A 17,476-nucleotide genomic window follows, 5' to 3' on the forward strand; every position below is an offset into this window, starting at 1 on the left:
GCAGGGTAATCATCTTTATGAAACACAGAGAGAATAAGGCAGAGAGCCTGGGGTCAGGTGGCTTCTTGTTGGGCATGGCTGCTAGACAACTCAAGTGAAGGGACCCCGGGGCCCAGGAGGGAGCGAGCAGCTACCAGCAAGCGCTGGGTTGAGGAGGAACATGGTTCAGGTGAAAAACCACCTTTCTGACCGACAGTCCCACCGCGCGCTTTCCTGGGGCATCGCTGTGCCCCAGCAGAGAGAGGAGAACTTCCGGTTCAGGTGCTAGTGTTCTTTGTATGCGTAGTTCACTCAGTCAACGTTTACGGAACATCACTGTTTACGGAGTCCTGGGGAGGGAGGTAGATTCAGCAAAGAGTACAAGAGTTTCGTCAGCGGTCTGACCAGAAGGCCATCCTACAATGGTGACTGCTCCTACAAGCCACCTGCCGCGCCTCCAGACTCTGCTCGCTGGTGACCTGTGAGCAAGGACCCCCCCCCCCACCCGAATCGGACAGCGAAGGAGGTAAGAACCCGAGACTTCTCCGTGTTGTGGGGAAATCGCAGCTCCCTCACCCCTGCCCCTGGGTTGTGTCGTTGGATGCGTGGACACAGATAACGGTAACTGGGATCATCTGGGCTCTTCACTGGGGCCACAGGAAATCCACAAAGCTCCAAGACCTCTACCTCATAGACCGCACAGAGCTAACATTCATGAGAAAGAAGTCTAGAAGGTTGAACAGGTGATGATGTGAGGTCAGAACGGGCTCAGGGCTACTGGCTGTGGGTATATGAAGGGATAAGACTAGGATGACAGGAAATGGGTTCATCATGTATGGCCTCTCCTTGCCTGTCTACTGAGGGAGCTGAAAGTTTTCTCAGAGTGGTTCCTCAGGACTCGATATGGGGAGGCGTGGGGTGGGGGGAGGGCAGCGGGAGACCTGAGGAGATGAGCACCTTTGGAGGGACCTCTGCAATTACAGGCAAAGAACTTTAGGCCCAAATATGCTCAGTGTGTTTTTTCTGCTAGAGCTGTAACTCAATCACGGCCCCACGGCCTCACACAAACCACACATGGCTCTCTGAAGTTAGAAACCAAACCCTGTTTTATAAGGCTGAGTGGCCATCAGTGGCTTCTCTGCCAAGATATGAGGTACCAGCCAGTGAACCTTCCTCACCTTCTCCCCACTCCCACCACCCCTCCAGCCCTTCAGATACCCATCTCTGCAATGCACCCACTTCAAAAAAAAATACTCTGAGGAAGGGGCCGGGGTGCAGGCTGGCCGGCCAGCCAGCCAGTTCCCATGAGGTAGCTAACACCAGTGCGCCTAGACAGGGGCTAGTGGAGAGGGGCCAGTCATGGGCTCACAGCAGCGAGGAACGAGTCGCCGGTTGACTGGGAGGTGGGGGAAGCAGAGAGTCTCAAAGTCTGCCCAGAGTACTTGATCAGAGGTAACGTCTGGGTGGAGAGGCTGGGCTCTTTGCTGGTGTCCTCACTGTCCCTGGAAGAACTGGGTTTCCCAGGAAAAGAAGAAAGGCCAGCTTGGGTCTTCTTGGGCTTGGGCATGGTCCCATCTTCAGAGGGTGGTAGGCTTCCCTCAGAGAAGCTGTGTCTTCTGAAGGAACAGGTGGGAAAAGAAAGAGATGGCCGTGTAGCTGAGACTTCATCCTACTACCTGCCTTCAGAGTCTGGACCAGGCATTCATAACATTATGGTGCTATGGATCATACTTATATGAACATATACATAACCATAAAATACACCTTTTTTATCTGAAGGCTAGATAGCTTGGTGCAAACGTGAACATGGGAGAGGAGGAGGGCTCAAGGAGCCCGTGGTAGGAAAGCACAGCTGAGAGGAACAGCGTCCGCAGCCAACCCCACGCTCCAGCCCAGCTTGCCGGGCAGACGACACTGGCTGCCTGCTGTGATACGCACAGCCCGTGTGTGGCTGCATATCCCTCTAGCCCCAGAGTGGAGAATGCTAATCTCCTCATAATCTGGGAAGAGAAGAGAACTCCTTGAACTCACACCCAGCACCCTTCCTTTGCCCAGACTGCACTCACCCCAGCTTGCCAGTCTCTGATTTGCTGGAAGCACTGAGCGCCAGCGCCACATCACCCTTTGGGACAGTCAGAAATGATGTCGGAAGAGTCCACTAAAAGCAAAGGAAGCGGTGATGCCAAAAGGGCTCGGCAGAAGTCAGAGCAGAATATTTGGGGTCTTGGGACTCCCTCCCAGCTCTACGGAGCACTGAGTGACCATGGGGCTCTCCTCTTCCCTACCCTTCAGGCATGGGCCCATCTGGGACAAAAATCTCTGTTCTCTCCAGATTCAGACAAGAAGTTGAGGCTACAAAGCACTCTTGACCCTTGAATGAAAGGCACCCAGGGGATCCCGGAGGCCACTACTCCCTTGGAAGGGAAGGGTCATGAGACACAGAGACAGGGCCCAGGGGAAAAGTGAGAAGGTCTGGACCTCCATCCAACCCTCGCTGCACTCTTCAGGTGGCCTGAGGGACTGACCACGCTTGTCCCCTCCCTCACAATGGTGTCACTCACCACTGGAGCAGAATCAGAGACGACGCCTGTGTGGAACCCTTTGTAGCACCAACTCCGAAGCAGATCTACTCCTAGGACAAGATTGGCAGAGGTGGGACTTAAGAGGGTGGAATCAACTGGTCAATTCTTCTTGCCAGGGAGGCCCATTTCTTGGTCTACTGGGATTTAATCGCTCACTAAACATGGCCTTCTGTGGGCAGGGAGGACACATCACCTTTGAGCTTGTTGCCATGGTACTTCTGTTCCCACTGGGTGGTGAGAATGTTGAAATATCGTGGCTGCTCAAAAAAGCGGAGATAGCGAGAGGAGATTCGAGAAGGAAAAATTCGTTCAAATTGACCACGGCGAGAAAACTCATCCTCCATCTCCACCAGAATCCGAACGTCATCTGGCGTCAGGACATCCAGCACAGATGCATAAAAGTCCTAAGGCCCAAGGAACAGAGAGGAAGAGGGTGTGACAGAGAGTGTGAGCTAGAGGCGGAGAATCCAGAAGCTGGGGGACAGTGAGCACAGCTCTAAGGCCCTAGGCTCCAGGAGTCCCAAGGCAGTACCAAGGCTGACTAGTGGGTCATCTCTGAACTCATCTGTTCCCAAGTCTACAGAGCTTTGCTGTCCGGGGAAGATGTCCTTGGTCCAGGTAGGGGAACCTCTGGGGCACAGAGATTTTAAGAGGTTTGCTGGCTGGAGTCAAGAACAGAATCCAGCAACTCTGATTTGGTGGTAGCCTTTTGTCTACTATCCTCATATCCGGCTCCCTCATCTGCGTGGAGAAGACGTCAACCCTCTAGGGGCTCAATGCACCTCAAGGAAAGAATCCCAAAGGATCTATGGCTCTGACATCAAGGGCTGGCTACTATAGCATTCTGCTAAGAGCAGTGGTTCTTGACCATGGGATAGAGGCCGTCAACTCTCTCCTGGAACGACACACATGCCACCAGATCTCTGCACACCAAGGGATCACAGACCAGGGTTAGGAAGCCCTGTCTTAGGAAAAGGGAAAACTGGTTGCCCTAGGGCCCCAAAAGTTTGACTGAGGAAATTTTCTGTTGGCACTCAGGGGCCAGGGGGTAATCTCCTACCTGATCGGGAATTTTCTGGGTCAGATAATAGGCTTTCTTCATCTTCTGTGCAATGAAGTGTTCTGGGGTCATTTGACATTTGCCCCTGGGGGAGCCAGGCAGGCTAAGGCAGTGGATAGAAAAGAAAGGGTAAGGTCAGCAGCTTCACATCCTGAAGACATGAGGAGACAGCGTCCATCCGAGGACCCTTAGCTTAACTGGAGAAGACACTCTTGGTCAGGGTCAGGGGACTCACTGGGGCACCAAGATTAAGTGGATTGTTGGATGGAGTCACAGCCTTTCGAAGAGAAGACAAAGGTTAGACAGGTATTTGTTACTTGAATAGATCACACTGCAATGCCTGTCCGAGCATCAGAAGATCAAGTGCCATGGAATAACTGAAAGAGTACAAGGCACCTCATTAGGTTGCATTTCAGTGGTTTAAAAAAAAAAAAAAAGACAGCCCCAAATAGCTATTGTATACTTCAGTTTAATTTGGTGGACACTTCTGAGTACCCCGCTCAGCCCTACTGGCTGTGCGATCCTGGGAAAATCACATGATCTTCCCGCACCACAGTTTCCTCTTCCCCATTACCAGGATTACTGCTGAGAGACACACTGATGGGCTCCAAAATGCTCACAAGATGGCAGGTGTCAAATGACAACCACAGCACAGAGCCAAACCGGAGTCTGCGAGGCATGGTGGGGACAGGAAGCTTTGTTCCGAGCAAATCAGGATTGGAATCCCAGCTCTCCCGCTTTGTAGCCGAATAACCATGGGTAGGCTACTGAATCGCAGTGATTTTCAGTTTCCTCGTCTGTAAACTGAGGATACTTAATACCAACCTCATGGGGTTGTTGTGGGGAGAAGTTACAGGATTCTCCTTATATACAGCAGGTAGCAACTAAATACTAGCTCCCTTCTCTCAAGAGTGGTTCCGAGTGGTGGGGGGCTATGGTGGAGAGAGCCCACGTAGAGCTGGCTCCATGAAGATGCTGCCCTCGGCTAGGCTCTCATGGATGGATGAGGTCACAAGGGGGGTCTGACTGAGGGGAACCTCAGGAGGAAACAACCCAATAAGCAGAGGAGGGTACACGATGGAAGGAAGTGGGAAGGCACACACATTTCAGGGCAGGAGACTCAATTCACTGATCCTTAAGGGTCCTCTCAACTTTGAGGTCCCATGAACAACAGATTTGTCAAAGCACAGGAGCCAGGGGGAGGAGGTGAAGGAGGGGCACCTGGGAAAAGGAGGCTGTGGCCTCCAGTGTCCCTGTGAGGAGTTCCAAGCTAATTCCCCAGACCCTGTTGGAGATTCCTGAGCTGGGAACAATATAACCAGGCATGCTCGTGAGGGGCACTGACGTGGGAGAGGTGGGCAGACAGTCCGTGGGGGCAGACTGAGCCGTAAGGGAGACTGAACAGGAGGGGGCGCCCACACACCACTCCTTGCCGAGGTCCCCGTGAGGCTGTCCATGCTGCCAGGCAAGCCACAGCCTCGCAGGGAAGCTGACCTGGTGCTGGAGCCGCCGGAGCTGCTGGAGCCGCCGGAGCTGCTGGAGCCGGAGGCGACATCCTCTGTACTGGGCAGAACAAAGCCTGCCAGATTCAGAAGGTCACGGATCATCTGGCCTTTGATGCTGATGTCCAGGGGAGAGTTGGAGTGGAGGCTTCGGGAAAGGGGACAAAGAGCAAGAAAACTGTTGCCGGTTATGCACCCAAGTTCGGGCTAGCCCCATTTACTCCCTGCCTCCCCAACTTATGAGCACCATCATGGGGGACTTCCTGCCCCACAGACAGTGAATAACCTCACTCAGGGTGGCTCCTGATCATGACCTTCGTCTGCTAGGGGAAAAGCATGCAGTAGGGATCAAGTCGAAAAGAACAACTTTCAATAATTTCTCTCCATCCTCAAAGAATCTTGAGATGATGGCAAAGGATGAGTGAATGAAAAAAAACCCAAAAAAACTAGACCATGAAGGGAAAACACAAGTTCTAGTGAGGGAGAGGGCTTCCCAAAGTCAGCAAGGCACGGGGGGAGGAGGAGCACAAGGATACAGGAAGAGTTCTCCTCTGAGGGCCCTGGGAAACCCACTCACCTCGGGGAAATGTTGACCTCCAGCACCCAGGGCTTGAGGTTCTCGTCCAACATGACGTCAAAGCCGAAGAGCTCGTGGCAGCTGGAGGGCCGCCGCACGTACATCTTTAGCAGGCTGGTCACGTAGGGTTCTGACCTGTCACAGGGGAGACCAGGTATTCAGCCTCACTCTCCCCAGAGGGCCCTCCTGGGGCTGCCCTGCCAGGGGGGTTGCCCGGAGATGGAAGAAGAGAAGGAACCCAGGAAAAGCAACTCCCAAGAGACGCCTCCGATCTGGAGCCAGCTCCAAGAGAGAGGAAGTTCAGTAGGAGAACAGAACTCTAACCACTCCCTCCTATTGCCCGTCCTCACAAACTGACACACAGCATGGTCACTGTCTGGGACACGACAGTGTGGAGGCCCATGAGCAAAGGGGACCCAGTGGCAGTGCCGCACCCAGGGTGGCAGTGTGACTCACGAGATGATGGTTTTGACAACCACATCCTTTATCTTCTCCCAGATGGCATCACTATTGATTCCCTTCTGGCTCAGGTAGTTCCATAAAGCCTTCAGTGCCCTGCAAGGAAGGGAGGGGGGCGGAATGTGAGGTTATATTCTATGAATGGGTGATCAAGAAGAGAGAGAAAAAGGAGTAAGAAGCCCAAAGATGTTTTCTCTACATCCCTTTTGGGGTTTTCAATTAAGAGGGAGAGGAGGATGGATGCAAACAGACCAATTCTGAACTGCCCGCTGTTTATATAACCTTTGGGCTTTACATTAGTACTCTGCTCACCATTCCCCTGACCCTCCCCGAAGGCCAGCACCCTGTGCCCCTGATGGGGACCCAGTCTGGGTACCATTTGTGGCCCTGGCAGGCCGTTTCATCTGCATTGGCCTGGTACTCGGCATTCTTTTTATTGACGCTGTAGTTGGTCAGGTGCATGAACTTGTTGCCAAGGCTCTTCATGGAGGGGGAGTACCTGGAAGTGAGGAGAAAGGTAAGACAGAGGTAAGACAGGGAGATGGCAGGTGGACAACGGTCTGAACATTTTCCCAGATCCTGAGGAGGTAAAGGACAAGTGACTAGATCTTTTCAGACGCACAAGTCTGAGAAGTGTATCTGTCAGCACGGTTTCTAGAATACCACAGCTTTAATCATGAGCAGCTCACGCAACTTGGGTAAACAGTTTACTTGTGTTGACTAGTTTCTCATAAAAGGAGATGACAAAGGGTACAGAAGAAGAGCCAAGTGGAAGAGAAGCACAGGGCAGGGGACGTGGGGCTGCATCCCCCACCTCAGTCCTGCAGGAAGACCCCCCCGCACAGTCAGTGAGGTAGGGGACCTTCTCATTTCCCAGTCCCCAGGTGACAGTGTGATTTAGAATAAGAAACTGACCTCTGTGGCCCTGCCCCTGCTTCCGGGCACAGAGCTACCAAAACCCTTACGAACTCCTCAGTGATAAGAGCATTCGAAGCATCTTTGTCCTCATATTTGGTTTCTGACCCCAGTTCCTGACACACAGCTCCTGAACCCCTTATAATTTCCTAGGCGACAGGAGTGTCTTTTGTTCTAATGAGGTGACTTTGGGCGGGTTCCTGGATAGGGTCTGATCACCAGAGAAACCAAGCCATGACGGGGGCCCCCCCCCATTCTCTTAAGAAGGAGAAAGGCTAAAAACAGAATGAATGATTAATCATGTGTACGTGGTGAAGCCTCCATAAAATCCCCAAAGTAAGGGGCTCAGGGTCTGGGCGGGTGAGCATGCAGGCGTGCTGGGACAGCGCTGTCCAGAGACGGCAGGGAGACTCTGTGCCTTGTCTCCTCTGATACCTGACTTTGTCTCTTCCATCGGCATATTAGTCTGTGAGTAAACTTTATCATCTCCTGTTATGGTAAGCTGCTCTGGCAAATTAACAGAACCTGAGAAGGCGGGCCTGGGAACCTCTAACAGGAGCAGACGGGGCGTCAGATGCACAGGTAGCGCGTGGACTTAGGACCGGCGTCTGAAGCAGGAGGAAGGGGCAACCTTGTGAGAATGAGCCCCAACCTGGCGGACTGGACGCTCTGGGGGCTAGTCAGTGGCAGGAGTTAAACTGCAGGACACCCAGCCGGTGTCACGGAGAACTGCCTCAGGTGGTTTGGAAAAAGCCCCATGCATCTGGTGACCATAAGTGTCAGAAGTGAAGCGTTCCATGTTAAAGGAGACACACGGGAGGAAAGAAGACTAGGTTTTCCAAACACCCCCCCTCCTTCTCTTTTGTTAACCCAAACTACCAAACCGTATTTTTTCTGCTCGGCGTCCTCCAGAGCTTCCTCTCTTTCAGGAAAACAACCCCCCAGAGCCGTCAGGGCGAGGCCTCTCCACTACCACATACTTGCAACTGGCAAAGCGGACGAGTCCATCTGAAAAGAGGTAAATCCGCAGAGGATCATAGGAGGTGACGTAAACATAGATGCGCAGATCAAACTTGCTGCCGCTGATGAGGTAGGGTTTGTGTAGATACCTACATGAGGGAAGGCCAGCTTCAGGGGCAGAGCCGACGAGACAGGGCTCAGTGGGTAAAATGGCAAAAACCAGCGAACAGCCCCGGGGATAAAGACCTTAAAGCGCAGGAGGTGTTTGGCTGGGAGGACACACGACAGAAGAACATGATAAACAGGGAACATCCAGGCGGAGGAGACAGGAAGATGGGGAGCAGGTTGGGAGCCTGAGACAGGCTCACCTCTGGACCAGGAGAGGCCTTCGCTTGGGGAGCTGACTCCACTTGTGAATGACCTGGATGCCGATGCCCCGAGCTGACGCTGGCTAGAAGTCAAATGGAAAGGAGACAAGATGAGCTCCCAGCCCAACAGACCACTGTCCTCCACTGTCTCCTACCAGCCACTGTGATCCACTCACCGGCTTAACAATCCACTTCTGGCGGCTGCTGCTCTCCCAGGCTTTGCGCAGGAGCTTGGCATCCTGAGGCAGGATGAAGGACTGGGGGAAGAAGCTGAATTCCTTCTTGCCAAAGCGGCTCTGCATGCGAGACAGGTTCCGCCACAGTCGGTCCTTGCGCCCAATCTGGAATGAACCTGGGAAGTGGTTTAGCTACAGAAGGGACAAAGGGTGAGAGCAGGGGGATAGCCCCGGTGAGGCCACGAGGAAGAGCAAGACTCACAGTGCCATTCCAGCTTCCTTAGTGACACCATGAGGCCTCCACCCACCTTACCGTCATCGTCTGATGGTAAGTACTCAGTTACGAGAGTACTTGAGTACTCAATTGCTGAGCACTCACCAAAAGACGATGAAAGCACAAACAAAACACACCAAAATGTCGTGCTCTCGAGGAGTCGATAGCACAGGAACAGCCGTACAACAGTGATTAAGTCAGATAAGTGGAAAGAAAAAGCTGTTTTAGGTCTTTCGCCATGACAGCCTGGAGGACAAAGACAGGAGAGCACCTGGCCTTCGTTAGGTCTGGAGGCAAGGGACTCGTTGTTGCAACACGAGACCAGCGTCCTCTTTAAGCATATTCAGCTTGGGGGAGTGGACGTGATGCGCAGCAGTTACAGGAGAAACACCATCAACAGCAAGAACAACTGCCCGGAATACCGCCCCTGCCCCGCCAGAGGGGTACGGTCTGCGAGGGTCCCACCACACCCTCCTCCGGCACGGGCTCCACTCCTCCCGACACCTGCCTGGCTTCCCCACAGCCACCCTCTCTCTTTCCTCGCTCCCCACACCGACCTCCTCCTGTCTGCTTCCCAGAAAGGACGCTTACCTTCTGATGCTCCCGAATCGATCGGAAACTAGGAGACTTCATGTGATGACCCCAGCAGCCCAGCCAGTCATCGTTTCCTACAGAAGGCACATCAGAGTCGGTCAGGCTAGCAGCTCAGTCCGTGGGATGGAGAGGCTCAGAGGCCCCAGAAATACCACTGGGCCTGGGCACAGCTCCCAGACCCAGTTTTCTGAGAGTCGCCATGGAGCCGTCCTGCATGAGGATTTGGGGTCAGAAATAGAACAATGGCTCCTTGTCTTCTAATTTTGAGGAACAGGCTCCAGCCCAGAGGGAGTTCAGAGCTAGGTCTTCCTCTGAGGGCAGAAACTTCAGGCCAGGGTCCCCACATATCAGGAGGTGTCGAGGGCTCTCCTCCTACCCAAGACCATCTGTTGGGGCAGAGGACTGGCTCGCAGTAAGGCAGGTGACTCACTTTTGCTGATTTTGAAGTGGGACCGTCCAATGGTCTGCTTGACAATGTTGGGGGTCACTGTGCTCATCTTCCACCGGAGCAGCTTCCTCTGCTCCCAGGGAAGCTTCTCCACTGGGGAAAGGGGATATGGGTGCAGAAGAGCACAAGAGTCAGGAAGAGAAGAGGAAAAAGGTGGCACTGTTGCTCAACCTTACCTAGGTAGACAAGCCACTAAGTATTGCTCCAGGCCCGAGTTTCAGAGAAGCCTCCTTTGCGGGAGAAAGGGGGTGCTGTACAGGGTTGAGGAACACAGAAAGGAGGGAGGATGCAAGGGAGAAGAAACAAAGCTGGAGGGCAAGAATGAGATCACAGGCCTGAGATCATGGGGCTGACAGGGTCGGCTCAGGGACAGACAGGGAAAAGTTCCCCATATCGGTGAACCAGGTGGGGAACTGAGGGCCATAAAAGCCATTCTGGAAAACCCTTTCCACCTTATTGCCACCTCCTCCCAACGCTGCTAGCATCCTTCTCCTGGGGGTGCTTATGGCCTTGGCCACTTGGCCAGGTTTACCTCTCTCATCCTGGGTGCCAAAATAGATGGTAGGGGGCACATTAGGGAAGAGACTGTAGATGAGGGCTGGTCGGACAACTTTCTCACTGGAAAGGGGTTTGGTCAGAATCTCAGCGCAGCTCCTAGGATGAAAAAAAGACACACAGTGGAGAAAAGGAAGGCCACAACCCTGAAATGCTATTACTAGAACATATCATTTCTTTTGTTTTTTTTGAGAGAGCTAGTGAGCGAGAGCGCATGCGCAGAGGAGGGGCACAGAGAGAGAGAGAGAGAGAGAGAGAGAGAGAGAATCCCAAGCAGACTTTGTGCTTGAGGCATGTGAGCTTGAGCTCAGAAACCGTGAGATCATGACCAGAGCCAAAATCAAGAGTCAGGTGCTTGACAGACTGAGCCACTCACGTGCCCTGGGGATGCTGTCTTTTAAATTGTGATTCTTGAAAAAAAAGTACTCAGTAATTATTTTGCAAATATTAATCCATAAAGTGCCAGGGCTAACCCATATACAGCCACACTATTAAATGTCACCTAAAGACCAGATTTTCCAATACTTCCTTCTGTGACACAGCTCCAAAATTTCCAGTGACCCTGAAAAGAGTGACTCTGAGAGCAGGTGATGGGTCTGGGTGCGTGTGAGAGGCATATGCTACACGGAGACGAAGAGGAGATAAAAAAGTCAATATGAAAAATTAAAAAGGAAGAAGAGCGGGAAAGACCTAAGAAGAAAAACAGAGTTTTAACAAGAAAAAGGAAAAAAAAAAGCCAAAGAAAGAAAAGAGTGATACTTCTAACTCATTTTATATGTAGGTTAAGGAAATGATTTGCGATATCAGATTTTTATGTGACACTCTGGTAACACAGGTCTGGGAATCTGGGGCAGTGGGCCACCAAGTCCCTACTGCTGTTCCAACAGCATCTAGCCAAGCCCTCCAAGGCTATCTCAAGGAATCTCCAATATGCCAACACCTCCACCATGGATTGGCGCAAGCTGACACCCCCAGACCATTTCCTTAAATAGCATTGGGGATGAAAATAATAGTTCTTATTCTCTCTGCTAAGTTGGTATGATCCACAAACATTACATTTCAGATTGAACGTTAGCTTCTAAAGAGCCATTCTGCCCGTTATTTTACAGCACACCAGAAATTGGCATTCTATGGAAGACATTTCAGTGTTTTAAATCTGAAGGGTTTTTTGTTTTTTTTTTTTAATACAGAGAGAGACAGAGCATGAAAGGGGGAGGGTCAGAGAGAGAGGGAGATACAGAATCGGAAGCAGGCTCCAGGCTCTGAGCTAGCTGTCAGCACAGAGCCCGACGCGGGGCTCGAACCCACGAATGTGAGATCTGACCTGAGCTGAAGCCGGAGGCTTAACCGACTGAGCCACCCAGGCACCCCTAAATCTGAAGGGTTTTGAAGGAATGTTAATGGGTCAAGTTAAATACTAATTCTCAGTGAAATAATGCCAGTGAATTCAACTCTTAATTCCTCATTTCCAAAATATTCTACTTGAAAGGCTTTGAATTTACTGAGTATCAGAATTTAGGATTGTTGAAAACCCAGGTGGCCCCAATGAATAAATTTTTAAAATAAGTAAATAATTTTTAAAAATACATGTACGTGATGGTTTCCAGCAGCTTTATTCCTAATAGCCCAAACTGGAAATCACGCAAGTGCAAATATCCTTCAATGGGCAGATGTACTGTGGCACATCCTTACCACGGAACAAGACTCAGCAATAAAAGGGAATGAACAACCTTGATGTATACAACAACTTGGATAAATCTGCAGAGAAGATGTGGAGTTAAAAAAAAAAACCCATCCCCAAAAGTTACATATGGTAATCATCTCATTTTATGATATTCTGGAAATGAAAAAGTTATAGAGCAAATTAGTGGTTGCCAAGCATTAAGGAGGAAATAGGCTATAGGAGGGAGGTCTGGCTCTTAGGGCAACAGGAGGGATTTCTGCAGTGATGGAAATACTTGTGCCTTCACTAATGTTAATATCTTGGTTGTACTCTATGGTACTAGCTTTGCCAAATATTACCACTGGGGAAAACGAGTACAGACTTCAGGGGATCTCTCTGTATTATTTCTTACAACTCCATGTGAATCTATAATTGTCCTCAAATCAAAAGCTTGATTTAAAAAAAAAGACAGAAAATCTTTGTTAGCTGCCTTTCAGAAGTACTGGATTTATCATCCTCGAGAGACCTGGCTTCTGGTCAAGCAGTAAGCCAGAAGGCTACATTACTTACTTCTCTGGTCCTCAATATTCACATCTGAAAAAAAAAACAGACTGGAGGGGGCACCTGAGTGGCTCAATAGGTTAAGCATCCAACTTTGGCTCAGGTTATGATCTCACAGTTCATAGGTTCCAGCCCGTGTTGGGCACCTGTATGATGAAAACTATAGAAAGCTTATGAAAGAAATTGAAGAAGACACAAAGAAACAGAAAAATATTCTGTGCTCATAGATCAGAAGAATAAACATTGTGAAAATGTCATTATTACCCAAAGAAATCTACACATTCAGTGCAATCCCCATCAAAATTGTACCAGCATTCTTCTCAAAGCTAGAACAAATTATCTTAAAATTCGTATGGAACCACAAAAACCCTGAATAGCCAAAGTAATATTGAAGAAGAAAACCAAAACGGGAGGCATCACAATCCCAGACTTTAGCCTCTACTACAAAGCTGTCATCATCAAGACAGTATGGTATTGGCACAAAAACAGACACATAGACCAATGGAATAGAATAGAGAGCCCAGAACTGGACCCACAAGTGTATGGCCAATTAATCTTTGACAAAATAGCAAAGAGCATCCAATGGAAAAAAGACAGCCTCTTTAACAGATGGTGCTGGGAGAGCTGGACAGCAACATGCAGAAGAATGAAACTAGACCACTTTCTTACACCATTCACAAAAATAAACTCATAATGGATAAAGGACCTGAATGTGAGACAGGAAACCATCAAAATCCTAGAGGAGAAAGCAGGAAATAGCCTCCTTGACCTCTATTGCAGCAATTTCCTACTCAACACATCCCCAAAAGCAAGGGAATCAAGAACAAAAATGAACTACTGGGACCTTATCAAGATAAAAAGCTTCTGTACCACAAAGGAAACAATAAAAAAAACTAATAGGCAACTGACCGAATGGGAAAAGATAGTGGCAAATGGCATATTGGATAAAGGGCTAGTATCCAAAATCTACAAGGAACTCATCAAACTCCACACCCGAAAAACAAACAATCCAGTGATGAAATGGGCAAAAGACTTGAACAGACACTTCTTTAAAGAGGACATCCAGACGGCCAACAGGCACATGAAATGATGCTCAGCATCACTCATCATCAGGGAAACACAAATCAAAACCAAACTATGATACCACTTCACACTGGACAGAGTGGCTAAAATGAACAGATCAAGAGACTATAGATGCTGGCGAGGGTGTGGAGAGACGGGCACCCTCCTACACTGTTGGTGGGAATGTAAACTGGTGCAGTCACTCTGGAAAACAGTGTGGAGGTTCCTCAAAAAACTATCAACAGATCACCCCTATGACCCAGCAATAGCACTGCTGGGGATCTACCCAAGGGATACAGAAGTGCTGATGCATAGGGGCACATTTACCCCAGTGTTCATAGCGGCACTTTCAACAATAGCCAAATTATGGAAGGAGCCTAAATGTCCATCAACTGATGAATGGATCAAGAAGATGTAGTGTGTGTGTGTGTGTGTGTGTATACACACACACACACACACACACACACACACACACACACAGACAATGGAATACTACATGGCAATAAGAAAAAATGAAATCTGGCCATTTGTAGCAAAATGGATGGACCTAGAGGGAGTCATGCTAAGCGAAATAAGTCAGGCAGAGAAGGACAGATACCATATGTTGTCACTCAGGTCTTACAGGAGAAACCTAATAGGAGACCATGGGAATGGGAAAGGCGGGGAAAAGAGTTGGGGAGAGGGAGTGAGACAAATCATGAGAGATTTTTTAAGGCTGAGCACAAACTGAGGGCTGAAGGGGGGGAGGGGACGGGGGGGTGATGGTCATGGAGAGGGGCACTTGTAGGGAAGAGCACTGGGTGTAATATGGAAACCAACTTGGTAATAAACTATATTAAAAAAAAAAAAGGAGAGAGACTGGACTTAATGACCTCCAGCTCTAAAATTAAGTGGTTCCTGGAGCGCTTGGGTGGCTCTGTTGGTTAAGTGTCTGACTTTGGCTTGGGTCATGATTTCACAGTTTATGGGTTTGAGCCCCACATCAGGCTCTGTGCTGACAGCTCAGAGCCTAGAGCCTGCTTCCAACTCTGTCTCCCTCTCTCTCTGTTCCTCCCCCACTTGCAGTCTGCCTCTCTCTCTCTCAAAAATAAATAAACATTAAAAAAAAAATTTTTAAGTGATTCTTGTGGCAGTTGGCTAAGTCAGTTGGGCATCAGACTCTTTATTTTAGCTCAGGTCATGGTCTTGTGGTTCGTGGGAGTGGACCCCATGTTGGGCTCTGCACTGGTGCAAGTGTGCTTGGGATTCTCTCTCTCTCCTCTCTCTCTGCTCCTCCACCAACGTGCACTCTCTTGCTCTCAGAATAAGTGGATATTTAAAAAATTTTTAATTAAATTATTAGAAAAAAATGAAACAGAAAGGGCAATAAACTATTGTTAGGTAGAGAAACAGAGAGAGTGTCTTCAATGACCTTTCTATAATTGTCAACTTTTCTATAATAAAATAAATCTCTCACAACTTGGAAAAAACAATTTTAGCAATCCCAAAGTATTTCTGATTTTAGTCATTCTGAAAATGCAAAGTGGTTTGGAATTCCTCAACCTCCATTTGTTTGAAAAACCATGTTTTTTATTTATTATTATTTTTTTAACATTTATTTATTATTGAGAGACAGAGAGAGACAGAGCACGAACGGGATAGGGGCAGAGAGAGAAGGAGACACAGAATCCCAAGCAGGCTCCAGACTGTCAGCAGAGAGCCCGACAAGGGGCCCGAACCCTCGAACCATGAGATCATGACCTGAGCCGAAGTCAGTCGCTCAACCGACTGAGCCCCTCAGATGCCCCTGAAAATCCATGTTTTCAGCCTTAAATAGGTAAGAAGGTCTGTCCATCATGTAGAAGTTAAATTAACCAGTGAACAAATTACGAGCACACAATTTTTGTGAATTTTATCATAAAATCCAGAAAGGTTAAGTAAAGGGCTGCACAGTTGTCTCAAAGTAGGCCTGACGACAAACCTAGGTCACCCTTAAGGATGGAAAAGGTGGGAGTCCAAGCCAATCACGTTAAATACCCTTCTCTTATGGAGAGCAGGGGTTCTCAGTCAATAGCCAGATGTGGCCTTGTTTTTCTGGAAAGCAGGACCAGTTAGGCTTCGAGGAACACCAGACTCAGGGTACCCAGGACAGGATTTCTATCCACCTTCAGAGAAAGTCCTAGTCTGTGTCTCCACTGTACAAACAGCTCTCTCCTCTCTGCTAGTTTGCAGCTTCCAAAGTGGTGCTGGTGCTGCCACCATCCCACTCACAGGGCTGCGGCATGCCTGGTCAGCACCAACCAAGGCCTGGAAGGTCCTTGTTCCCTGTGCTTCCTCTGTGGCCCAGCAGACACAGACGAAGCAAGCCAAGTGTGGGCGCTCCGTACAGTAGGTGTACGTTAGCCTTTAATTCATTAAAATTAGAAGAGAAAGTTTACACAAAAAAACAAAACAAAACACCAGTTGTCAATACTTATATTTTGTTTATTTTACATTTTCAGTAGAAGTTATTTTTAAAGAGAAAAACACTCTAGGGGCGCCTCAGTGGCTCAGTCAGTTAAGCGTCCGACTTTGGCTCAGGGATCCTGCAGCCGATGAGTTGGAGCCCTGCATTGGGCTCTGTGCTGACAGAGCCTGGAGCTTGCTTCGGATTCTGTGTTTCCCTCCCCCTCTCACACTCTCTCAAAAATAAATATTAAAAGAAATTAAAATTAAAAAAAGAACACTCTAATGTTTAACACTTTGGGGGGGGTTCTTTAAAATACTTAATAATCCAATGTAACAACGCAAGGCTGGAAGTGGTGAGGGGAACAAGTGAGGTTATGGTGAAGGTGTTAACTTTCTACCCAGAAAGGTGGCGTATGGGACCCTTTTTAGCAAGTCCTTCGAAAACCTTCAGCACAAAGTCCGCCCTCATTTATAATAACTTCCTCACAGTCCGGCGCTCCTTCCTTTCCCGGACCCGCATCTCGGTCACCCAGCACCCTCCAACAACCAGTTTTGTAAAAGAAGAGCCTATGTGAAGAGACTGATTTTTGGTTTCCTAGTCAGACATGGATATTGCTCAGACTCCACCAAGGGCAGTCCATAAAATAACCTAGATTTAGGCTAGAAGATTTTTTTCTTTTTCAGGGAAGAAAAAGAAAGAGAGAGAGAGAGCACGAGAGAGCACATGCCTGTGCAAGTGGGGGAGGGGCAGAGGGAGAGAGAGAAACTTAAGCACACTCCATAATCAGTGTGGAGACAAACTCGGAGCTTGATCCCATGACCATGAGACCATGACCTGAGCTGAGATCAAGAGTCAGACACTTAAGTGACTGAGCCACCCAGGTGCTCCAATTTTCTAAGCACTTCTTGAAATCATTTTCTTTTTACTTGAACAATTTCTTGGAAGACCAACCTGTAGCCTACAAAACATGGTACTATTTTCAAGCCCAAATGGTAAAATATGCTTCGGGTCCCTTCCATTGGTCCTTGTTTGGAAACTAAAGTCCCAAAGGTAAAACTCTGGTGAAAACTGAGTTACGGTTCACAGGGCCATTGATGACATAGGTGATTAACCTCCTTATAAACTTAAAGAGATAGCAAATGAGCCTCTGCCAATGGTCAACACAATACTCACCGAGAGATCACTGCCACTGATTCGCTGGTGGAGACAGCACTGAACGAGGAGCACTCTGAGTCTCCTGGGGGCGAGGAAGAGACAAGTTCCACTAGGCGAGTTTGCTACGCAGACTCCCCACGCCTAGACAGCTCTTCCTT

The 17,476-nt window shown here is 49.1% G+C and overlaps 1 protein-coding gene across 3 annotated transcripts in view; it reads right to left on the reverse strand.

Annotated features, from left to right (window-relative positions):
- Positions 1 to 17,476, reverse strand: part of TTLL4 (tubulin tyrosine ligase like 4) — a 38,116-nt gene continuing 20,640 nt past the window's right edge. The window contains exons 4-19 of one of the 3 annotated variants that reach the window (XM_029933795.1): positions 17,337 to 17,400; positions 10,427 to 10,548; positions 9,877 to 9,987; positions 9,444 to 9,520; positions 8,579 to 8,743; positions 8,403 to 8,485; positions 8,055 to 8,183; positions 6,536 to 6,658; positions 6,157 to 6,255; positions 5,701 to 5,835; positions 5,116 to 5,301; positions 3,622 to 3,724; positions 2,755 to 2,965; positions 2,541 to 2,611; positions 2,046 to 2,137; positions 1 to 1,595 (exon numbers count right to left, since the gene is read on the reverse strand). In XM_029933795.1, the coding sequence (XP_029789655.1) occupies positions 1,337 to 1,595; positions 2,046 to 2,137; positions 2,541 to 2,611; positions 2,755 to 2,965; positions 3,622 to 3,724; positions 5,116 to 5,301; positions 5,701 to 5,835; positions 6,157 to 6,255; positions 6,536 to 6,658; positions 8,055 to 8,183; positions 8,403 to 8,485; positions 8,579 to 8,743; positions 9,444 to 9,520; positions 9,877 to 9,987; positions 10,427 to 10,548; positions 17,337 to 17,400 (2,030 nt within the window). In that variant the 3' untranslated portion in view covers positions 1 to 1,336. Of the gene's footprint in view, positions 1,596 to 2,045; positions 2,138 to 2,540; positions 2,612 to 2,754; positions 2,966 to 3,621; positions 3,725 to 5,115; positions 5,302 to 5,700; positions 5,836 to 6,156; positions 6,256 to 6,535; positions 6,659 to 8,054; positions 8,184 to 8,402; positions 8,486 to 8,578; positions 8,771 to 9,443; positions 9,521 to 9,876; positions 9,988 to 10,426; positions 10,549 to 17,336; positions 17,401 to 17,476 lie in introns of all 3 variants that reach the window. The other 2 variants (XM_029933794.1, XM_029933796.1) reach the window with 2 other exon arrangements.

This window comes from Suricata suricatta, chromosome 3 (assembly GCF_006229205.1).
Source record: "Suricata suricatta isolate VVHF042 chromosome 3, meerkat_22Aug2017_6uvM2_HiC, whole genome shotgun sequence".
NCBI lineage: Eukaryota > Metazoa > Chordata > Mammalia > Carnivora > Herpestidae > Suricata > Suricata suricatta.